The sequence below is a fragment of the Megalobrama amblycephala genome, linkage group LG5 (assembly GCF_018812025.1).
Source record: "Megalobrama amblycephala isolate DHTTF-2021 linkage group LG5, ASM1881202v1, whole genome shotgun sequence".
Taxonomy (NCBI): Eukaryota; Metazoa; Chordata; class Actinopteri; order Cypriniformes; family Xenocyprididae; genus Megalobrama; species Megalobrama amblycephala.
Window position 1 is genome coordinate 11,684,825 of NC_063048.1, and position 24,914 is coordinate 11,709,738.

At 35.7% G+C, this 24,914-nt stretch overlaps 3 protein-coding genes across 4 annotated transcripts in view; 1 reads left to right on the forward strand and 2 right to left on the reverse strand.

Annotated features, from left to right (window-relative positions):
• Positions 1-9,552, reverse strand: part of si:ch211-266o15.1 (zinc finger MYM-type protein 4) — a 37,540-nt gene extending 27,988 nt beyond the window's left edge. The window contains exons 1-4 of one of the 2 annotated variants that reach the window (XM_048190671.1): positions 9,387-9,552; positions 8,828-8,986; positions 2,231-2,268; positions 1,879-2,091 (exon numbers count right to left, since the gene is read on the reverse strand). In XM_048190671.1, coding sequence (XP_048046628.1) covers positions 1,879-2,091; positions 2,231-2,246 — 229 coding nt within the window. In that variant the 5' untranslated portion in view covers positions 2,247-2,268; positions 8,828-8,986; positions 9,387-9,552. The remainder of the gene's footprint in view (positions 1-1,878; positions 2,092-2,230; positions 2,269-8,827; positions 8,987-9,386) is intronic. The other variant, XM_048190670.1, reaches the window with a different exon arrangement.
• Positions 9,553-10,722: 1,170 nt separating this feature from the next.
• Positions 10,723-17,143, forward strand: rtraf (RNA transcription, translation and transport factor). Its single transcript, XM_048190674.1, has 8 exons — positions 10,723-10,903; positions 11,056-11,180; positions 11,302-11,401; positions 14,541-14,621; positions 15,095-15,183; positions 15,274-15,342; positions 16,590-16,638; positions 16,768-17,143. Exons 1-8 carry the CDS (start codon positions 10,843-10,845, stop codon positions 16,920-16,922), a joined length of 729 nt encoding a protein of 242 aa, XP_048046631.1. The 5' UTR covers positions 10,723-10,842; the 3' UTR covers positions 16,923-17,143.
• Positions 17,144-17,333: 190 nt separating this feature from the next.
• The window catches only part of nid2a (nidogen 2a (osteonidogen)), a 54,351-nt gene continuing 46,770 nt past the window's right edge, over positions 17,334-24,914 (reverse strand). The window contains exons 26-29 of the mRNA XM_048190673.1: positions 19,724-19,881; positions 18,730-18,853; positions 18,323-18,432; positions 17,334-17,826 (exon numbers count right to left, since the gene is read on the reverse strand). Coding sequence (XP_048046630.1) covers positions 18,324-18,432; positions 18,730-18,853; positions 19,724-19,881 — 391 coding nt within the window. The 3' untranslated portion in view covers positions 17,334-17,826; position 18,323. The remainder of the gene's footprint in view (positions 17,827-18,322; positions 18,433-18,729; positions 18,854-19,723; positions 19,882-24,914) is intronic.

A 24,914-nucleotide genomic window follows, 5' to 3' on the forward strand; every position in this document is an offset into this window, starting at 1 on the left:
TCAGCTATGGCCTTTCCGTAACAAAACATCAAAAGCTCAACCGAACAGCTGATCATAGCTGATCATAGCTGTTCATGGTGGTTTTTATATCTTATCTCCATCAATATATCTCGTAGTAAAACTAATGCAAGGGCTAGAAATCATTTATCCTTTGCAGAAACATCCTGATCCTCTTGGAGAGCTCAGTTCATGGTTGCATAGCAACGACCGACGCCACGGGAGCGCAATCGCTTTGGAAAGAAGGAGAAGCGGTGCGGCCGCGCCTTCCACGCGTTTTTAGACGCGATATGTGAACGGCCCCTATTCATAATTCTAAGTTCATGTTAAATTTAACATTTTTTTTCAGTGACAGACAGCCCTATTCAACTGTTAATTTGAATACAGAATGTTTTTTATTAAAATTTTATATTTATTTATTTTATTGAAATGTGATCTTGTATGTACAACAAGGAAAATTATTGAAATTTGTTCATGTTTTTTTAATAAATCTTGTTTGAATTTCAGTTTGTGTGTTATTTTTTGTTCAAAATATCGTGATACGTATCGTATCGTGAACTCTGTATCGAGATACGTACCGTATCGTGACCTGAGCGTATCGTTACACCCCTATTCACTACGCACACTTGCACAGGAGAACTTTTCACCAAAACATTCAAACACACATGAATTTGTTCTTAACCTCACTATAATGTTAATGAATTTGGAGTATTCTAAATGAGCGACCACATGCTCAACATTAGTCATTTGCATAAAACATGTCGACAACATTTCCTTTTAAAGGTGCCATCGAACGTTTTTTTTACAAGATGTAATATAAGTCTAAGGTGTCCCCTGAATGTGTCTGTGAAGTTTCAGCTCAAAATAGCCCATATATTTTTTTTAATTAATTTTTTTAACTGCCTATTTTGGGGCATCATTAAATATGAGCCGATTTAGGCTGCGGCCCCTTTAAAATCTCGTGCTTTCAGCCCACGGAGCTCGCGCTTGCCTTAAACAGTGCCTAAACAAAGTTTACACAGCTAATGTAACCCTCAAATGGATCTTTACAAAGTGTTCTTCATGTATGCGGCATGCATGCGTCGGATTATGTGAGTATTGTATACTGTTATATTGTTTACATTAATTCTGAATGAGTTTGAGGCTATGCTCCGTGGCTAACTGCTAATGCTACACTGTTGGAGAGATTTATAAAGAATGAAGTTGTGTTTATGAATTATACAGACTGCAAGTGTTTAAAAATTAAAATAGCGACGGCTCTTGTCTCCGTGAATACAGCAAGAAACGATGGTAACTTTAACCACATTTAACAGTACGTTAACAACATGCTAACAAAACATTTAGAAAGACAATTTATAAATATCACTAAAAATATCATGATATCATGGATCATGTCAGTTATTATTGCTCCATCTGCCATTTTTCGCTGTTGTTCTTGCTTGCTTACCTAGTCTGATGATTCAGCTGTGCACAGATCCTGACGTTAATACTGCCTGCCCTTGTGTAATGCCTTGAACATGAGTTGGCATATGCAAATATTGGGGGCGTACATATTAATGATCCCGACTGTTACGTAACAGTCGGTGTTATGTTGAGATTCGCCTGTTCTTCAGAGGTCTTTTAAACAAATGAGATTTATATAAGGAGGAGGAAACAATGGAGTTTGAGACTCACTGTATGTCATTTCCATGTACTGAACTCTTGTTATTTAACTATGCCAAGATAAATTCAATTTTTCATTCGAGGGCACCTTTAAGGACATGCTCTCAGGAAGCAAGATCCTCCTTCTCTTACTCTTTCACTGTATGTGATGAAATATATTTAAGATGAAATGTCAATAAAATGTAATCTTAATTAATTACATAAGGCCACCAAACTCACCTGCATCAGCACCACTAGTTGGCACTCCATCTTGACTTTCATTTTTATCATTGCTGTTCCCATCCAACTGAGAGAAAGCTTTCTGAGCAAAGCTGCTGTCTATTTCCCAATCATCTTCATCTGTTCCAAAGACTGGAAGTCCATCGAGCTCATCATCCACTGGCAGACCACTGCTGCTCTCACCCTGATCAGCAGAGGTTTTAACCTCAAGCTCTTCAGGAGATAGAAAAGACAAATAAGATGTAATATATCAGCATGAGAGACGAAACATACAAAAAATGACTAACAGCAAAAACAAATGAAGTTAAACGTGGGGTAAACTGCGGTGAAAGTGAGTCGTTTGGTTTCGTACCTGATGACTGGTCCATCTGGCCCAGATCCGTTGACTTTCTAGAGTTCAAAAGACATAGAAAGAGCGAAACTTTTAGTTTTGGTGTTGACATATTGAATAAAGCAAATAAAACTTAAGACAGAAAAGGGCAGTTGACATACAACATGAACTTCTTTCATTGTAACTGCAGCGTGAAATTGACACTCATGCAGAAGAATGCAGACTTTAATTCTCTTACAAGCCAAATTTATTTACAAACCATTTGATATAGAATAGTAATTTAAGGCATGTTACACTGGCATAATAAAGAGAAAAAGACATGCCAAGATTACAAATCAACTGCAATCATAAAGGATTGAAAATGAATGAAATTAATGAAAACAGAAGCAAAATTAAAGTTAATTCAGACAAACAATGAAATAAATAATGTCAAGACACATTTGTACAGAATTAAATGTTAAAGGATTAGTCCACTTTTAAATGCACTTTTCCTGATAAATTTACTCACCCCCATGTCATCCAAGATGTTCATGTCTTTCTCTCTTCAGTCGAAAAGAAATGAAGGTTTTTGAGGAAAACATTCCAGGATTATTCTCCTTACAGTGGATTTCAATGGCTACCAACAGGTTGAAGGTCAAAATTACAGTTTCAGTGCAGCTTCAAGGGCTTTAAACGATACCAGATGGGTAATAAGGGTCTTATCTAGCGAATCGATCGGTCATTTTCAAAAAAAAAATACAACCGTTTATGCTTTATAAACAAAATATCGCCTTGAACGTACTTTCCGCTTCCGCATTCTTCATAACGCTTACGCTGAATATCCTAAGCCTTCCCTATTCAAGTTACGGAAAAAAACCAAACTGGCACCGCGTTCGTTCCATAAGTAGAATAGGGAAGGCGTAGAACATTCAGCGTAAGCGTTATGAAGAATGCGGAAGCGGAAAGTACGTTCAAGGCGATATTTTGTTTATAAATCGAAAATGACTGATCGATTCGCTAGATAAGACCCTTATTACTCATCTGGTATCGTTTAAAGCCCTTGAAGCTGCACTGAAACTGTAATTTTGACCTTCAATCTGTTGGTAGCCATTGAAATCCACTGTAAGGAGAAAAATCCTGGAATGTTTTCCTCAAAAACCTTCATTTCTTTTCGACTGACGAAAGAAAGACATGAACATCTTGGATAACATGGGGGTGAGTAAATTTATCAGGAAAAGTGTGTTTAAAAGTGGACTAATCCTTTAAGAACATTTAAATGTGAATTGATTTTATAGATATATCTGTAAAATGTATTCATGCTAAAATTCCATTTATTTAAATAAACACATCTTACAAAAAATGTGCACAAATAAATTGCAAAACAAAATTAGAGCTGGCAACAAACAAGTAAAATGTGTGTTTGTGAGTTTGGATGAACGACAGACAGATCTCCAGCCACCATTCAGAACATGTAGAGATGAAAAGTAAGAAAAAGATTGTTAACATGTAAGCAGCACATTAATTCACATACTATACACTCACATAAATGAATGCTTTTCCTCTCCAACTTTTTTTTTTGTACAATAGCCTCTGACTAAGAAATTGTAACTTTGTCATCTTCAACTCTTTCCTCCATTGACCTCATGAATGCTGATGATGTTAAATATATATCCAACAAATTTCACATTTACAAAAGCCCAAGCATTAACATTTCCAGGCCTTTCATTTTCTGAAATGATCCTGGTAAACACGAAAGAGAGTTTCCACTGACTTCCACCAAATGATGACCACATTACAATATAACTTGCCAACAAATAAACCTAAGACACTTTGAAAACATTCAGTGTAATTTAAAGGGTTAGTTCACCCAAAAATGAAAATTCTGTCATTGATTACTCGCCCTCATGTCATTCCACACCTGTAAGACCTTCGTTCATCTTCAGAACACAAATTAAGATATTTTTGATGAAATCCGATGGCTCAGTGAGGCCTCCATTGCCAGTAAGATAATTAACACATTCAGATGCCCAGAAAGCTACTAAAGACATATTTAAAACAGTTCATGTGACTACAGTGGTTCAACCTTAATGTTATGAAGCGACGAGAATACTTTTTGTGCACAAACCCCCCCCAAAATAACGACTTTTCAACAATATCTAGTGACGGCCGATTTCAAAACACTGCTTCAAATCTTTTGTTTTGAATCAATGGTTAGATAAGAGGTAAATTATATTGCTGGCAATAGAGGCCTCACTGAGTCGTCAGATTTCATCAAAAATATCTTAATTTGTGTTCTGAAGATGAACGAAGGTCTTACAGGTGTGGAACAGCATGAGAGTGAGTAATTAATGACATTATTTTCATTTTTGGGTGAACTAACCCTTTAACTTCATGTCTTGATATCTTTGTTAATTTCTGGTCATATTACAGGAAAATGTACACAAACTACTTAAAACGGCAATTTCAAGACAATTGCAATGAATAGTAATAATAAAAATCCATTAAAATATGTAGGGCCAAATTACTCAAATCAAATAATTAAAAAAACATTTAAATCATAAATACATACTTAATCATTTTATTAGGCCAATTAAATTTAAACAGTGACAAATGAAAAATCAATCCACAGATTATGATAAAACTGAACACAAAGTAATACTAAAATAACATATGACAGACATTTATTAATTTATTTGGTAATTTAATAATGTTTTTGTAAATATTTATATATTGGTTTAATTTTGAATAATTTGGCCCTCCATAAAATGTATGCATTTTATTGTCAAATGTAGATTAGATTGTAATACATTGTCTTACAAAAAAGCTACGTTATGTCATATACTTCCCAGCTATTTAAAACAAAATCCATCTCAATCAAATGTATATGATAAGCTTCGAAACTGGAAATTAAACATGAATGTCAACAAACATGAAAGAGCTTTTTACTGGATGAAGTGCAGGATGAATCAAAGACTTTTTAAAAATTTTGAACTTGAAGGACAACACTAGCATACAGACAACCAGAACCGACAGGCCTTTTTGTTATTTTATCGGCAAAGATAATATGAGAGGACACAGGAAAGAATGTATGTGATGGAGCACAACCACTGCCAGTCCACCGTTCAAACCTATCTAATGCGTCCTATTCGTATTTGGTTCTATATTTAGGCCTAGTTGATTCATTCCCATGTAATATGAAAACCAGAGAGATTCAAATGAATCTGACAGCAATCTTGCACTCTCAGCCTCACGTTCACACTTAGCTCTCTGTGACATTACGTGGGTTTACTGCTGGATCCGAAAATACACTGTAGTCAATATTTAGCATTGCAAAGCAGCTTGAAAATGTCAAGAATACTCTACTGAGAATGTTATTTAAAATGACAGTGAAAGTGATTAAAGTAATAATTAGTTTACCATTTCAGAAAAATTAAGCTGTCCTTTACAAAGTCAAGTTTTATTATGTTTATGACAATGGAAATGTATGGAAACTTGTTTCGGCCTCCGAATAAAAAAGAAAAAAGGAGTGACTTTTTCCTCTTACAAAGACTTTTTTTCCGCAATTGCGAGTTTGTCACAATTCTTGCTATTCCGAGTTTATATAGCACAATTCTGAGAAAAATGTGTTACAAACTCAGAATTATGAGAAATAAAGTCAGAACTGCAAGATATAACTTTCGGAGGGGGAATGAAAAGTCAGAATTGTGAGATATCAATAAAAAACTCCCAAATTGGAATTGTAAGATAAAAAGGTCACAATTACCTGTTTTTTTAGGGTTTTTTTTCATGGCAAAAACAAGCTTCCATAGGAATGGGCAATAATAGGCATGGTAAATTACAAAGACATAGATGTAATATACCTGTAAATAATAAAACAAGCATGTAAAGCAGGAAAAGTAATGTTAATATGTACAATAAATAAGCAGTTGTTGACAGTGGTTAAAGTCAACATGAAATTTTCGAGTGTTCACAAGACATAAATGTAACGCAGAACATTTACTGAGGGAAAAATAAGGTAAATGAAAATTAAATCACAGGAATCAGGCCTTGTTTATGGTGAAAATAGCAAATGAGAAGCTGAAGTGTCAAATCTGTTGTTATTTGCCAATTGTTGTCGTAACTTATTACATTAACCAGCATTAAATTACTGTTAACTATCGACAGCATTTCAGAAGGTTGCATTACCTAAAACAGTAGCCTAAACAGCTGTTTGTTTATTGGTTGACATTATTTCTCCACTCACACTGCATTACAAACATGTATTAGATTAGTAAATATAATCATTTATATTTAATGTTGACTTTAAATAGCCCAATTCTCATAGACTTAGCTTTACAACATATTTCTCTTGTTAAAGTCATCATGTAATCAAAATGAACAAATTTTTCCAATAGTAAATTATTTATTCATGCATTTTATTTTATTTTTTTAAAGGTGCCATCAAACGTTTTTTTTCCAAGATGTAATATAAGTCTTAAGTGTCCCCTGAATGTGTCTGTTAAGTTTCAGCTCAAAATACCCCATAGATTTTTTTTAATTAATTTTTTTAACTGCCTATTTTGGGGCATCATTAGAAATGCGTCGATTCAGGCTGTGGCCCCTTTAATTGCTTGCGCTCTCCGCCCCCTCCAGAGCTCTCGACTCTATCGTTGCATAAACAAAGTTCACACAGCTAATATAACCCTCAAAATGGATCTTTACAAAGTGTTCGCCATGCATACATCGGATTATGTGAGTATTGTATTTATTTGGATGTTTACATTTGATTCTCTGAGTTTGAGGCTGTGCTCCGTGGCTAACGGCTAATGCTACACTGTTGGAGAGATTTATAAAGAATGAAGTTGTGTTTATGAATTATACAGACTGCAAGTGTTTAAAAATTAAAATAGCGACGGCTCTTGTCTCCGTGGAAACAGTAAGAAACGATGGTAACTTTAACCACATTTAACAGTACATTAGCAACATGCTAACAAAACATTTAGAAAGACAGTTTACAAATATCACTAAAAATATCATGTTATCATGGATCATGTCAGCTATTATTGCTCCATCTGCCATTTTTCGCTGTTGTTCTTGCTTGCTTACCTAGTCTGATGATTCAGCTGTGCACAGATCCAGACGTTAATACTGGCTGCCCTTGTCTAATGCCTTGAACATGGGCTGGCATATGCAAATATTGTGGGCGTACATATTAATGATCCCGACTGTTACCTAACAGTCGGTGTTATGTTAAGATTCGCCTGTTCTTCAGAGGTCTTTTAAACAAATGAGATTTATGTAAGAAGGAGGAAACAATGGAGTTTGAGACTCACTGTATGTCATTTCCATGTACTGAACTATGCTCAACTATGCCAAGATAAATTCAATTTTTAATTCTAGGGCACCTTTAAATTCATGTGTCCTTGTAATGTTTAATCAAAATAACTTCCACTCCCACTTGAAATGACATCTCTTCTCTGATGATGTGTTTACTGATATGAGGGCGGGACAACCTGTCACTCACATGACATCACAGCAATAGCAAACCACAACAATCCAATTAAAGGTGCAATATGTAGGATTTCTGTCCGCTAGAGGCCTATTCAAAACAAAGGCGTAGCTTGATGACGCCAAGTTTGAGCATGGAATCTTGGGACATGTGGTCTTCACCTCAACGGACGGTGCGAAAGAATAGGGATTGGAGTCAGGAAGAAATCATGTTCATGGATGCGATTATTAACGTTACTGTAGTATGAAGCAGAGCAGGACCGAAATTGACAGGCGGCTTTGGGACGTTGTAAGTACTCAAGTGAACAGAATATATAACACTGGCCTAATGGTTTGTGGATATTTTACTGCAAAATAATAAGATAATAATCTGTACAATATTGTGATCTGAGCAGTGTAACATATTGTTAGCTAAGCTAACACCGGTCTCCTGCCCTGTTCTCCACTGGTTCTCCTCACACAACAGCTCGATTTGTCTCTTTTGACTGTTATTCTGTCTAATCCTGGCCTGTCGCTGCTCTCTTGACCACATAGCAGGCTAATTGTATGGCTGTGGTTTGTGATACGAGTATGAATAAACAATTATAATTTCCTCAGCATCAGAACTGTCATTGCGATCCGTTGTTTTCCTATTGTTTATATTGATCACACTCCCTTCAGTTACGTCACTTCCGATTTGACATTTTTCAGATGCGGAAGTAAAATTTTCTCAGAAAAAAACATCTCCAGAAGCCTATGTAGCGTATTTATATGTTTTTTCAAGAAAATCTATTTCATACATTATTTTTCTATACATTGAATCACTGAAGCTCTAACCTGCAATATGCCCTATAACACTTTTTTTTTTTAAATCCCTATGGGAAAAAATGAATGGAAAAATACTTCCGTAACCAAGGCCGCTGAAAAAGAGTGCGGGTCAATTTTTTTTTTTTTTCTTCAATAATCAATTACACTCTGATGTATGACACAATTTTGAAGAAAAATCTCTCTACTACCGTTTCATTAATATTTTTGAATAGGTTATCCATATGATGTTTCACATGAACATGTACTGCAAAGTAGGATTTGACACTGATATCTATTTTTATTAAATATTTCTATCATCCTAATTATTTTAGCAGCTTAATGGTGATTGATTGTAATAATACATACGGTAGCGAATCCTACAGAGGCAAAGGTTTTGGAGGCAAAATTCTTCAGCGACAGGAGCCAGGGCTAACGCAGCCAAATACGTGTTTCCGGTTCCCTCGCTGAGAGTGCGCGTGACGTCATAGAGTACTAAAGGCGCAGGTCTGCAGCTAGAACACACACCTGAAAATAAATAATAATGAACCTCATCGGTGTATACTCGCACTCATTTCAGTACTAGTGTCACCAGCATTGCCATGGAAGCCAGCCCACACATGCACACGACTCCCGGCATGCATCTGCATTGAGAGATGCCCGCTGCAGACCCCCTGCATGCATTGCATTATACCGCCATGTTAATAATGCGACCCAATATCTTTAATAACAACGATTTCACGGGTTCACGAGCGCTTATTAGTGGTTTACTATAAAATCTGAGCATAAAACTACAGCTCATCAGCATCGAACTCGCAGACCTGCGTTGTGCCTTCGCATGCGTGCTAGCAGGCTACATTTGAGAGGGAACAGAGAGGAAATGATGCTCTAAATTGAAAGAGAGGTTTGTGTTTAATTATATACTTACGAAGAGATAAAGATCAGCTGTCAAACGAGGGCTTTCATGCGTTCTCCTGATGTTTTAAACCGCTTCTCTTTAGTATTGTACGTACAAAGCCTTTCGCCAAAGCAACAACGCGAATCGAGCTCCTGCTGCTTCCCAACAAGCTCAATATGTTCTGCTGCACCCAAGTGTCCAGGAGGGAAACTGCAGGGCCAGCAGCTGATAAACTGTTCCAAAGGGGGGGAAATTATTTATCATTTAAATAGCAATTATTTAATTAATTCAGTTTATACTATTATATGTTATATTAAAATGGAACAAAGACTTTAATTTTGTTATCAGGATGGAATAAAATAATTTTATATTCGCGATTGTTTGAATTTTTATTTATTTTTTCGTTCATTTTTTTATTGCAGTATTAACAAACAGAACAAGTTGGTACATGCAAAAAATAAACACTATTTCAAATTAAAAAAGAAATTATGGTTAAATAGTAAACAGAAGAAACATGTAAGGAACTAATAAGCCTAAAAAATAGAGAAGAGAAACAGAAAAAAGGGCAAATAAATAAAGAAACAAATATATTAAGGACGAATATTAAACTGGCAGAAATTCTGGATGTTTTCATTGCTTTCTTGTTAACAGAAGTTGAAATACGTCTTCAATTCTTGCTTGAAAAAGTCAAAGTGGGGTTTACTTTTCATGTATTTACATTTATGTATATAAAACTTTCCAATAAATAAAATAAGGTTTATACAAAAACTTGCATTGAGTTGAGATTCTTGTCTTTAACATAAAACCCAAAAAGAATGTGTCTATATGATAAAGAAAAGTTACAAAAAACATTTTGGACAATCAGAGCATCAATATTATTCCAGAAAGACCAAGTAATGGGACATTCCCAAAATAAATGATCAACAGTTTCAGAGGAGGCTTCACTAAAGGAGCAGGATGTATCAATGTCACTTCTAAATTTCTGTAAAATGTACTTAACTGGATAAAATCTTTGAATTGTTTGAAAAAATAACTTTACAATATTCCCTTTTTTTGGTGTCAAGAACAAACGCTTCTCGTTCACTCGTTGTGATATACCTATTAAAGCGCATTATGCATTATAGTTATTCTTTATAAATAAACAACCAGCGGAATATAACCAGTTTAGGAATATTTATGCATCTTAATTTAATTGGAATTTTACTGATATCAAAATTATATTTCAGGAGAGATTAAAGTCCTCAAATTAAACAACAAGAAGAAAATGAAAAGGAAGAAGATGATGATTAGAGATTAAAGATCAAATCTTGTCTTTGGACAGAAAATAATAATTAATCGGCATCGCAAACCTTTATTTTGAAAACAGAATATTGGTTATTTTACTTCCGGTCTTCCAGTGCCATTTGAAGGCTGTAGCAGGTTGTGGATTCCTGAGCAAAATCATAAATCTATTAACTTCTTTAAATAGTTTTCGCAGTTGAAAGGGATGTTTCGCAGAAAGCTTTCAGCCTTAGAATATCACAACCCTACTGGATTTGACTGTAAAGGTAGGAGTCTGTCTGAAATTAATGACGTGTTGCCACCTCATGCTCCCAAAACTGATCATGTTCATCAGGATAATGCCAACAGAGCTTAATAGCGAGTTAATCTATATGCTAACTGTATTATTAATATTGTGTGTGCTCTTATCTTCACCCAGATGAAACGGAATTCAGAAATTTCATAGTTTGGCTGGAAGATCAAAAGATCAGACACTACAAAATTGAAGACCGTGGAAATCTCAGGAATATTCCCAGCTCAGACTGGCCTAAACATTTTGAAAAGGTGAAACTAATATATAGCAACAGATTTATTTTCATGTCAGTGTGTGTATATATAGGCCTAAAGTAGTGTATACCGTTATTATTATGTATATAATGTATAAATAGGTGTTGTATGTTTGCAGTATCTTCAAGATGTGAACTGTCCATTCAGCGTCCAGGAAAGACAGGAGACCGTTGACTGGCTTCTGGGTCTTGCTGTTCGTTTTGAATATGGAGACAATGGTATGATTTTATTTGACCAATATAGATGTTTTTGTAATGGCCAGTCAATATCCAGAGAGCAGGTTGGCCGATATACACTATATACACTACTGTTTAAACGTTTTTTTAAATAAAAAAAATAGACACATAAAACTCAGCAGTGATTCATTCAGTTGATCAAAAGTGCCAGTAAATCATTTATAATGTTACAGAAGGTTTCTATTTCAAATAAATGCTGTTTGCATTTGAAGAATCCTGAAAAAAGTCTCTCCGTTTCCACAAAAATATTATGCAACTCTTTTCAACATTGATGATAAGAAGAAATGTTTCTTGAGCAGTAAATCAGTATATTAGAATGATTTCTGAAGGATCATGTGACACTGAAGATGTAATAAAGAGGGAAATTCAGCTTTGCCATCAGAGGAATAAATTATATTTAAATTATTTCAGTAGTTTTATTTTTTATTCAATAAAGACTTAAAACACTTCTTACAAATTACTAACCCCAAACTTTTGAATGAAGTTTATACAAATAAATAGTTAAAAATAAATATGAGGAACACTTTTATGCATTATTTACACTCAAAATGCAGTTTATCCATGTCAGTGTAGAAGGTAAACGTCTCTTAAAGGATTGTAAGATTTTTGGATTAAAATATCCACACACAAAAAAAACATTATGTATGTTGTTGACTTGTGTATATATATTATCCTGAATGTTTCCAACAATGTTTAAATCCAGAGAAATCAGCTATTTTAAGCAGTGTAACGGCCTGTATCAATGATGTCATATCGGCTCTACCCTCGTTTTCTGGTTTTACTGCCTTAGAAACCATGGAAACGCCAAAGACGCTTTAAAGTAATGTGTTTTATTAGACAGGTGAGCAACTGTTTGGATACCTTTTTATAGAATGAAAACTAATCATTGTTATATAGCTCAACATGATTAGTCTTATTATTTATTATTATTATTATTAGTCTCTTGTTTTCTTGATTTTTCCACAAGTAAAATGTTTGTACCATGCCTCAGAGATGCTATTTTGGCTAACATAGCAAAATCAGAAAGAGCTGTAGAAAGCTGTATCTGTAGAAACAGTAATACAGCATTTTCTCCACCATACAATATTTTTAAAAATTAATTACCTGCCATTTAGCAACACAAGTCATCCAGCTTTTATTAATATGATATTCTAATATCGAGCTAACTTACTGCAGTGTGTCTCTTACCAGTCATTGAGCGAACGCATTTTAGTATGATTGTTTTGACCAATTAAAGGTGCCCAAGAATGCTTTTTCACAAGATGTAATATAAGCCTAAGGTGTCCCCTGAATGTGTCTGTGAAGTTTCAGCTCAAAATACCCCATAGATTATTTTTAATTAATTTTTTTAACTGCCTATTTTGGGCATCATTAACTATGCACTGATTTTTTTCAGCGCGCCGCCCCTTTAATTCGCGTGCTCCCTGCCACACGAGCTCTCGATTATATTATAGCATATTTAAAAAGTTCACACAGCTAATATAACCCTCAAATGGATCTTTACAAGATGTTCGTCATGCATGCTTCGAATTATGTGAGTAAAGTATTTATTTTGATGTTTATATTTGATTCTCTATGAGTTTGAGGCTATATGCTCTGTGGCTAACGGCTAATGCTACACTGTTGGAGAGATTTATAAAGAATGAAGTTGTGTTTATGAATTATACAGACTGCAAGTGTTTAAAAATGAAAATAGCGACGGCTCTTGTCTCCGTGAATTCAGTAAGAAACAATGGTAACTTTAACCTCATTTAACAGTGCATTACCAACATGCTAACGAAACATTTAGATAGACAGTTTACAAATATCACTAAAAATATCATGCTATCATGGATCATGTCAGTTATTATTGCTCCATCTGCCAACCTAGTCTGTTGATTCACCTGTGCAGATCCAGACGTTACTGGCTGCCCTTGTCTAATGCCTTTCATAATGTTGGGAACATGGGCTGGCATATGCAAATATTGGGGCGTACACCCCGACTGTTACGTAACAGTCGGTGTTATGTTGAGATCCGCGTGTTTTCCGGAAGTCTTTTAAACAAATGAGATTTACATAAGAAAGAGAAAGCAATGGAGTTTGAAACTCACTGTATGTCTTTTCCATGTACTGAACTCTTGTTATTCAACTATGCCGAGGCAAATTCAATTTTTGAATCTTTAAAATAGCGCTGCTTGTTTCATTAGAATGAGATAAAATAATGTGAATTTAAGTGATCAAACATAACTATAACAATGTTCAAGTTCCGGGAAGAAGGGGGCGAACGTTAAAGGAAACTTTAATCATAACTTTAATAGTAAAATATGCTTAAACACCAAAACGACTGTAGCATATATGCATAATAAAAAAACACCAACGTAAAATGTCTCAGGCTCTCATCCCGCCCTGCTTCATACCACAGTAACATTAATAAAAATTTAATACATTAACTCATCCATGAAGAGGAGTCCCGTCGACACCTCACATGATTCTGCGCTCATTCATGGTGTCAAGCTATGCCTTTGTTATTGCTTTGAATAAGCGACCTCTAGCAGCGAAACTTACATACTGTGCCTTTAATTAGCCAAGTAAGCACAAAATGCCCAATTATTTTGCCACTTAATTTCCTGGCATATATATATATTGTAGGGCTGGGCGATATATCGCATGAGATTGTCACGCGCATTTCGTCAGTAAAGCCGGTTCCCTGATTGCCACTAAATCGCAGATGAATCACCTTCGATAATGAACGCGATATTGCGTGGCTTGTCAGTGATCTACGGCTCTGTCTATTAAATGCCGCTCCATTTGAAAGCAGGTGATGGCGATTTAGCGGCAACGACAATGTCATGCGATATATCGCCCAGCCCTAATATATTGGTCTATGACTAATTGTAACATGCCTATTCTGTCCTTTAGTGGTGAGACTTCCCCATTGAAAGTTACTTAGCAATTATGTTCAATCTCAAACCACCAGGTGGAAGCATTGGCAAAGTTTGCAATAAAATGTAAAGCTTGCAGCTGTCCCACACATTGGATTGCACAATCTTGATTCCATTCATGTTTAGAGCAAGATGTTTTGACAACTTGAAACCCCTTGTTTCCATCGCACTGACCACTTATATTATTTTACATCCCACAGTCGAGAAATATCGAAACTGCAAACCTGTGACGGAGGCCAATGATGCTCAGAAGTCTGCAGACCCATTAATTAATCTGGACAGTGAGTATTCCCTCCCCCAAATGTCTTTCTTGTCTCCGGTCCTGTTGTTATGAGACGGTGGAGGCTGATTAAAGAAACCAGCTCAATCACTAAAGTGGCTTTCCAAGCATGTATGAATGAACTGATTACACACCCACCTTTCTCCACAACCCACAATGAGTGGGCTGAACCGAGCCAGTGACCCACAGCTGGAGGGACACTCCAGATGTCAAGTGAATAATGGCACACCCCAGGGGGATGGGGTTCACTGAATGGAAAATATTGGGCTCTGCTGTTGTTTTTTTGTCTGAGTAGTTGGTTTCAGTCAACTAATCACAAATCAAGCCTTTCTTTGGTAATATTTTCAGAGATCATGTTTTCTTCTTTGTATTCAGTAATTCCACCAAGGCTATGGTTGGTTCAAGGAACAATATTGCATTGAAAAAAAAACTTTCATATGTTAGACTGATATTAAATGTGATTTTCCTCTTTAGTTAACAATCCAGATTTTAAGGCTGGTGTCTCGGCTCTTACAAATCTTCTCAAAATTCAGCGGCATGATGACTATTTGGTAATGCTTAAAGTAAGTATGGTTTGTTTTGTTGATAGTATGAAACATTTGTCTGAATCCAGTGCATTTAAACTTCAGTTATTCTGTTGTTTGTCATCACAGGCCATTAGGATCCTTATACAGGAACGTCTGACCCCTGATGCTATCGCAAAGGCCAGTCAAGCAAAAGAGGTGAGTATAAAATGTTTTTCTGAAATAAACTGCTGGGCTTCTCAATATGGTGCTTTTTGCGTGTTGGTCAAAAATTACCTTTTTTTTATTTCAGTAAAATGAATGTACTATATTTTAGTTTGATAATTTTTTTTTTATTTAATATTTTGTATTTTTAGGGGATTGTATGGTACTAAATTATATTTATGTTAATCCATTCAATCACTTTTTGAGCATAGACCTGAAAATGAAATTTCCAACTTAAACTGTCATAAATTTTGAATGCTTAGAGCACAGATTTAATTTCTCTTTTCAAAGACAAAATTTGCAAATTATTGCTGAAGTGAAAGTTTTAAAAAGTTAACTTAAAAAAAGTTACAGAATTTTGTTTATTATGAAAAATGCACAAAAATATTATTTTAAATTTTTATATGATATATATATATATATATATATATATATATATATATATATATATATATATATCAAAAACATGGTTTGCTTTAAAACTGCAAGAAAATCAAAGCTATAAATCCAAATTTGAGCTTGATATCTCAAAAAATGAGCTTTCAGTAAGATTTTATTTGGCCGCAGTACCAAAAGTGTCCACTAGATTAAATTTGTCTCCCATTCATTTCCAATGCGGTCAGTTTTGACAAGGCGCACAAGTGTGACTATATTTTTCAGGACCATTTAACCTTTTTGAATCATGTACATGATTTTTTGTGTGTGTGTTGACATAGCAAGTGCTAAAACCTTTACCAAGTTTCGTAACATTCCGATAAAGTAAAAAAAATATTTAAAAAAATGAATGAAAAAAAGTGAATTTTTTCAGTCAAAAATGTCTGAAGAGCACCAGAGGGTTAAAAATGATGGTCATTTTTTTCATGTTTTCATCACCAAGGCTGCATTTATTTGGTCACAAATACAGTAAAATTGGTTATATGGTGAAATATTATCACCATTTCAAATACATGTGTTCTACTTTAATATATCTTAAATGTAATTTATTCCTCTGGCAAATCTGAATTTTCAGCATCATTAATCCAGTCTTCAGTGTCACATGATCCTTCAGAAATCATTCTAATAATGTTGATTTGCTGCTCAAGAAACATTTCTTACTATTATCAATGTTGAAAACAGTTGTCTTTTGTATCGTTATAAATGTCTTTACTATCACTGAGTAAAAGTAATAATTTCTTTAAAAAATTAACAAATAAAAGTAGTGTATATTTCAAAACATTTGCTTATTTTTTTTTCTTTCATAGGGTTTACCAGTCGCTCTTGACAAGCATCTTTTAGGATTTGATACTGGAGGTAGGTTTGCACTTGCAAAACTGTTTTTGGGCTTCCCAAGTCTACAAATCGTTCACATTCTGCATTTAATCATATGCTGTTGACTTTCGGAGGAATTGTAAGCACAAAGAATGCATTTGATTGTTCCAGATGCGTCTTTGAACGAAGCGGCCAGGATTCTCCGCTTGCTTCACATCGAGGAGCTCAGAGAGTTACAAACCAAGATCAACGAAGCTATCGTGGCAGTTCAGGCCATCATCGCCGACCCCAAGACTGATCACCGCCTCGGAAAGGTGGGCAGATAAAAACGCCTGCCAGGGCCTTGCTGCAGAGACCTTCTTCACGAGACATGCTATGTGAAATATGCTTGTTTTCATTAACCACACCACAGATATTTTGTTTGAATTCAAGGCATTTTTGTGGGAATGCCGAACTGGACTGTTTTTTTCTTTATTATGAATTTGTTCTGCCCTGTAATTAAAAAAAAAAAATCACTTATTAAAAGTTACACGGGCTAACATTAAAAGCTTGACTATGTTTTTGTTGCATAATAAACCTTAATGCAACGCAGAAAGGTTTTATGGCCAGTCTGTATGTTGTTTTACCCCTGGAGCAAGAAATCCTGTTCTGCTTTATACCTCCAACTGTGCATATACTGTATTTAAAAATCACAGCAGAGCCAAAAAATATCTGAAACATAATGCGAGCAGACATAATAAAGTTGTCAATCACATTTTATTGTTATAAATATCACATCTTACAAAAGATAAAAAGGATAAAAAATTAAGGTTGGTAAAAGACCACTTTGGTTGTTTAAAGTAATTTAAAAATGTAAAATTTCCCCCCCAAATACTGTTTTAGTGTTTTTATTAACATACAAATTACACAATTGAGTGTATTTATTTTTTTATTTTTTATATTTGTTATTTGTTAGGGTTTTTTTTTAACAAAAACTCACATACAAAAGTACAGTAGAAAGAAATGAGGTATAAAACAAATTTACAAAACTATTTTGAGAAATGATTCACGCTTCGCTTTCATGTTTGTAAATTTGCACTTTGGCATTGATGGTGACGTTTGTCGAGACTTGCGGGTTCTGCGATCGGCTCTTTCTGGTCCACGTCTCCGCCGCGATTCCCACAGCACCAGCTCTCCAAACACTCGCCCAGAATAGCACCATGTAACGCTGGCTCTGTCATTAGTGTCTCCCTATAACACAAAACGGGACATTTGTCGGAAATCTCTCGCAGAAAGCTAAGTTTGGACAAATGCGATAACATTTCATTTTCGAGCAGAGGAATGCTTTCATATGCTAGTACAGATATACAAACACTTATTCTGATCTTGTTTGACACTCTTCTGGTCTGTAAAGAGCCGAAATGCTTTGAAGTACCGGTGCGACACCAGTGTTTCATCGCCTCTGTCAAAACTACAGTGATTTGGAGGCAGGTGCCTTGTACTTTTCTCTTAAGTGCCTGTAGCTGACAGCTCATGTCTGAAAAATGTCATCCTGTTATTTGCTTGAAAAGGTCACCCACGTTTTGCTACATGGAAAACGTGCTTTTAGGTGTACCTGCACAAATATAAATACTTCAAAAAGAAAAATACATTAGCAGGAGCCCATTTACTGAGTGCTTTTATATAATGGAAAATGTATTCGCAAAACTAAAATGATGATTTATTTTACACAGAAATCGGTAAGTACCTTATAAACAGTGTGGAGGAGCAACTGTAATTCCATACAAATGAGACCTCTGATCAGGCAAGTACTCATCTGTCGACTGGTTATCTCGACTGAGAGCGATGACCCCATCTCTGAAACATCACAGAAGAAAATCAGTCATTTTGTAATAATTGAATTGATAAAGGTACAGTCACACTTGACAAATTGGACCTCACAACAAATATGAGTAAGCTCCAGGGCTTCTGTTTTTAATCAATTGTAAATAATACTCTACTTTTCACTGCAAATCATGTTGCTCTGATTTTTGTATTAAGTATGAATAGAAGTGAATAGAGCACCAAGTCTAGTGTGACACAGAAAGTGAATTGAACAATATCTGATTCTGAAAATGGTCATTTAGTGTTGGACATGCATGTGCTATGCTTTACCTCCTCCAGTCTGTGTAATAGTAGTGATTGGCGAAGGAGACCATGCTGAAGGGGTAGTTCAGGTTACTGTGGACCACACGTCTCCCTGTCCCGTTAGGCGATATGCACTCTAGGCGCTTGGTTCCTGTCCAAATCACAAAAAAAGAGGTTATCAATGTATTTTGAATGTACGGAAGAGGATTAGGGCCAAGCAATAATAAAACCTATCTCAAAATAAAACCATCTGAGATTAAAGTTGTTAAATTTCGAGAAAAAACTTGTTAAATTTCGAGAAAAAAGTCGAGATAAAATGTTGAGAATAAACTCGTTAAATTAAGAGAAAAAAACGTGTTAAATTTCAAGAAAAAAGTCGAGATAAAATGTTGAGAATAAACTTGTTAAATTACGAGAAAAAAGTCGAGATAAAATGTTGAGAATAAAGTAATTAAATTACCAGAAAAAAGTCATTAAATTACGAGAACAAATTTGTTAAATTATGAGAAAAAAGTCTAGATAAAATGTTGAGAATAAAGTCGTTAAATTACGAGAAAAATGTCGTTAAATTACGTTAAACATTTTTCTCGTAATTTAATGACTTTATTCTCATAATTTAATTGACTTTATTCTCAACATTTTATCTCAACTTTTTTCTCGAAATTTAACGAGTTTTTTTCTCGTTATTTAATGAGTTTATTCTCAACATTTTATCTCAACTTTTTTCTCTAAATTTAACGAGTTTTTTTCTCGTAATTTAACAAGTTTATTCTCAACATTTTATTTCGAGTTTTTTTTTTTTTACGAAATTTAACAACTTTAATCTCGAGATGGTTTTATTTTTTTATTATTGTTTGGCCCTAATCCTCTTCCGTATGAATGAGCTTTTCAGTCCTGGCTTATTATCGTGGTATCTAATTCAGATTTACATGGTCAGAATAAGATGCAATGTGGACCAGACTTTGTCGAAAGCCAAAAATATTGCTGCACAAAAACTAGCCTACATGGGCTAAGTGCATACCTGCATCGGCCCAGCAGACCTGGCGTGTAGTGGAGTCATAGGCCAAAGCATTGGGCAATCCAATGCCGTCCTGTACCAGGACTCTTCGGTTTTGTCCATCCACTGAGGAGCTCTCGATTTTAGGAGCTTCTCGGTTCCAGTCAGTCCAGTAGAGGGTTCTGTGAAAAGATCAAGTTTTACTTGTCAGGACATTATGGCAATGGTTGAACTTTCAACCATTATATATGTGTATGTGCACACACACACACACACACACACACACGCACATATATATGTGTTCCTGGGACCAAGGAATAGACTTTTGTCCTCTGTAGTGGACATTATATTTTAGTGATTTTCTGGAAAGTTCTAAAATTTTTGGAGGTTTCACCATGACAACAACTGTTTGTTATAAATCAACATCTCAGGAAAATGTTATGGGGTTTCAAATCAAAATATGACTTTCTGTTATGAAACAGGACATTGATTTCATACATGTCCTCTGTAGAGGACACCAGGACTTAAATCATGTTTATCAGGCATTTTGGGAGACACAAGTGAATAGCGAAATAAATTATATATCAATATTCGTATTAATTATTAGATATTATTATGAAAATGTTGCCAATTATTACTCCTATTATTACACTTCTTTTTTCCTTACATGTTGCCCCAAGAAAACATTAATATGCAAATTAGATACAGTGTATAGATGCATTGTATTGAATGGGAAAACCCATGTATGGCATAAAGTAAAATGGTATATCAATTAATTCCATTATATCTTTCATAACATAGTTGAGAATCATCTTTAAACAAAGTTTGGTTAAAAAAACCTGAAGCCTAAAAATTGATTGGTGAATAAAAATCCCATTGTTTTTGTCAATTTATTTTTTAAACAACTTAGTCCTGGTGTCCACTACAAAGGACATAGCATACAGTGCATCCTTTATTCAAAACTGGATTCAATCCATTATTTTCCTCAAAATTCTACAAACAATACCCCATAATGACAATGTGAAAAGGTTTGTTTGAAATTTTTGCAAATTTATTAAAAATAAAAAACAAAAAAAATCACATGTACATAAGTATTCACAGCCTTTGCCATGACACTCAAAATTGAGCTCAGGTGTGTCCTGTTTCCACCGATCATCCTTGAGCTGTTTCTACTTGAATGGAGTCCACCTGTGATAAATTCAGTTGATTGGACATGATTTGGAAAGGCACACACCTGTCTATATAAGGCCCCACAGTTAACAGTGCATGTCAGAGCACAAACCAAGCCATGAAGTCCAAGGAATTGTCTGCAGACCTCTGAGACAGGATTGTATCGAGGCACAGATCTGGGGAAGGGTAGAGGAAAATTTCTGTAGCACTGAACGTCCCAATGAGTTCTCGGGAGAGAAGGGACTTAGTCAGGGAGGTGGCCAAGAACCTGATGGTCACTCTGACAGAGCTCCAGGGTTTCTCTGTGGAGAGAGGAGAACCTTCCAGAAGAACAATCGTCTCTGCAGCTCTCCATCAATCAGGCCTGTATGGTAGAGTGGCAGATGGAAGCCACTCTTCAGTAAAAGGCACATGATAGTCCGCCTGGAGGATTCTCAGACCATGAGAAACAAAATTCTCTGTCCGACGAAACAAAGATTGAACTCTTTGGCCTGAATAGCAAGTGTCATGTCTGAAGGAAACCAGGCACCGCTCATCACCTGGCCAATACCATCCCTACAGTGAAGCATGGTGTTGCCAGCATCATGCTGTGGGGATGTTTTTCAGCGGCAGGAACTGGGAGACTAGTCCGGATCGAGGGAAAGATGAATGCAGCAATGTACAGAGACATGATAACCTGCTCCAGAGCACTCTGGACCTCAGACTGGGATGAAGGTTCATCTGCCAGCAGGACAATGACCCTAAGCACACAGCCAAGATAACAAAGGAGTGGCTACGGGACAACTCTGTGAATGTCTTTGAGTGGCCCAGCCTTGAACCTGATTAAACATCTCTGGAGAGATCTGAAAATGGCTGTGCACCGACGCTCCCCATCCAACCTGATGGAGCTTGAGAGGTCCTGTAAAGAAGAATGGGAGAAACTGCCCAAAAATAGGTGTGCCAAGCTTGTAGCATCATACTCAAAAAGTCTTGAGGCTGTAATTGGTACCAAAGGTGCTTCAACAATGTATTGCGCAAAGGCTGTTAATTTTTTATTTTTTAATTTTTTTTTTTAAATTTGCAAAGATTTCAAACTAACTTCATGTTGTCAGTATGGGGTATTGTTTGTAGAATTCTGAGGAATAATTAACAATCCACTTTGGAATAAGGCTGTAACAAAACAAAATGTGGAAAAAGTGAAGCGCTGTGAATACTTTCCAGATGCACTGTATATAAGGCTTTTGACATGGGAGGCAAAAAGGCTCACAGTTTGAGATTGTTTTTTTTTTTTTTTCAAGGGTTGAAATTCATGTTTTGCGAAATCTAGAAACATACAAAACTGTTCTGCTCTATTTAGCATTGAATTAAACAAGATGTTTTAAATCAAGGCCTATGAAACTCGGTCCCTTAGAAGATGGTAAATAATAACTAGCCAGCACTATTTTTAATGTTAAATTACTCACTGGCCAAAAGAGATTTATAACCGTAAATTGCGTTACTCATGTCCCTCCCAGAGGACTTCTGAGCATGAAATCACAATTTCACAGAGTTAAACTTGAGGGATGCAGCTTTGCACATTGCTTGAATATTTTTTTTTTTTTTTTGTAAAATTCTCAACTAATTCATCAGACTTGAACCCAGATGGCAAGTTAATCGAAACCATCGCATGTATGCGTGACGGCAAAAACAAACTAGCACGTAGCCCAAATCGCAGCACCAACAAACATGCATTAGCAGCTATTCTCATGGCCCATGAGGTTTGTGTCTCCTGTCCTCCACCCTAGTTCAGTTGCTCCAGATGTTGCAGATGGTTGTGTTTGTGGAGTTGATGGCCCACATGTTGCCTGCCTCCCCTGAGACCTGAGAGCCAGGCCAGACATTGAAGCAACACTAACATTTGGGCCAATTTGTAGTCTTGCCCTCTTATTTTCTCTGCCTCCCATACAAGTCCTGACCTCCTCGCTTTCTCGCTTCTTGTACTGTTCTCTCGCTTCCCCTAAATCACACTTTCACAATAGCAGATAACAGATTTGTAGTTTTGGAACATTCTTGTAAAGGAAACATGGGAAGTTGGTGATGGAGGGGAAATGAGGGTTCATTAAAACAGCCAATTATAGAATTAAGCAGAGATGCCCCTGTTAATGGTGCAGTCTGAGTGATCCAGCATGCTCGAGACAAAAACACAGAAAAATGTTAAAAAAAGAATCAAATTCATAAATTATCGCCACAGGAACAGTTTCACCATTTGAATCACTCCGCTGTCAGCATTCTCACAGCGAGTGTCATGGTGGACGAGCAAACCCAGGGGCGTAGTTTGTGGGGGGATGGGGGGAATGGGGGGAATGGGGGGATGGGGGGATGTAACCCCCCAATATTCAAAGCCATCAGTTACAACCCCCCCAATACAATACAACCATACCAACGTTCAACCCCCCCACAGTTGAAACCAAATCTACGCCTTTGAGCAAACCCACCATATTTTTTATAGATACTACTGTTATTTTTGTAACAGAATGTAGTTTTAACAGTTTTTTAGATGAGAGCGTAGTTGTTTAGGCCTCAGATATGCAATTTATATGTAAACATAGTGTCTTATTTGAAAATTTGTTTCGATGTTTTCGGAGATGCGAGCTCCAGGCCGTCAGCGACCGCTCATGTAGCCGCAGAGAACAGCTTCATCTCGGCCAGTCCTTCAGGAATTTGCCACTGGCTCTTATGTAGATGTGTTTAAACATGAGGTATAATTCATTTTGTTTATAACAAACGAGTCTTATTAATCTATTACTAGTTCCAAAACTAATAGATTTGGCTTAAGGGCTATATTAAATTTCATAACTTTATATTTACATTGAAATTAAATCCTGTATTAACACTCTGAGGTCTGAAGGTATCGCCGGCGATACCACCGTGGTTTTTTCTTATCAGTGTGAAAGAGACTCAAAATACTCCGTCAATGTTGCACATACAATTAAGAGTTATACACCATTTTAATCTGTGGAATATCTTCTTTCATTTGTGTACACTCAGAGTAAAAACAAAATGTTGTGCTCTTTGTAAAATAAAGAAAACTAACATGATGCGTGATCTCTCCTCTCCCTCTGAACGAAGTCCAATCTGATAGTTCTTAGAAAATGAACTGTAACTTAGTGAATACTAATGACAAAAAAATTACACTTATGTCTAAAAAAACGTTAAGATGTCAGGTTTTAAAACATGTAAGTCAAATCAAAAACAAACCTTCTGTGTTTACGTAATCTGTATGAAAAGAGAGCCATGTCAGAAGTCCGTGATTCAGCTCATTATCTGCTAATGCGGCCACGCCCACGGAGCCAGCGCTATTCAGACGCAAATTCAGAGGCAATACATGCATTCATCATCTCAATCATGTATTTATTGTCTTCAAAAGTGTTTTGAATAGCCATATTTAGCGATCTCTTGCCTCTGTTAGTTCCTTGATTGTCACATGATATTCCTCTTCTTTTACTGAGGCATTTGTGGACAAAAGGGGCAGAGCGCCCTCCGGCTGCAAGTATGAATGATGAAAACACAGTATCCAGCACTCATAGTAATGACAATAAATATAGAATAATAAATATTATCTCTGTATAGAAAATTGATATAAACATATGAGAATCCATCAATATTTCTCCAAATGTGTATGCTTTTAAGCATATTAAGAAATTATGGTCAATATAAGATTTTAAGATTAGATTAGATCTTAGATCTTTTTAATGATGTATAGTTTGTCAACTGCACATCAACATTTAGGCTCTATAATATAACAAATATAGTAGCCTATATGAAATGCCCCAGAGGTAGGAATGTTCAGACGCTTTGCATCACAGAAATACATTATATTTTAAAGTATATTAAAATAGAAAACCATTATTTGGTTAGAGACTTGAGACTTCTTTTAAAAACATTATAATGGCATTATAATGTGTTCAATCTTTTGACTGGTAGTGTAATTTAACATAGGCCTATACAAAATTTTCTTCATATCATGTGCAATAATACGTGCATGCATGAGATCAGAAAAATCATGTTTTTTTTTGTCCTGAGTGGA

What these genes read in the sequence shown, in the direction of transcription:
- rtraf (XM_048190674.1), top strand. Translation starts at nt 10,843, where the DNA reads ATGTTTCGCAGAAAGCTTTCAGCCTTAGAATATCACAACCCTACTGGA. An exon ending in GGCCTAAACATTTTGAAAAG is followed by an intron (nt 11,181 to 11,301) that starts GTGAAACTAATA and finishes GTATGTTTGCAG; the next exon opens with TATCTTCAAGATGTGAACTG. An exon ending in AGGCCAGTCAAGCAAAAGAG is followed by an intron (nt 15,343 to 16,589) that starts GTGAGTATAAAA and finishes TTTCTTTCATAG; the next exon opens with GGTTTACCAGTCGCTCTTGA.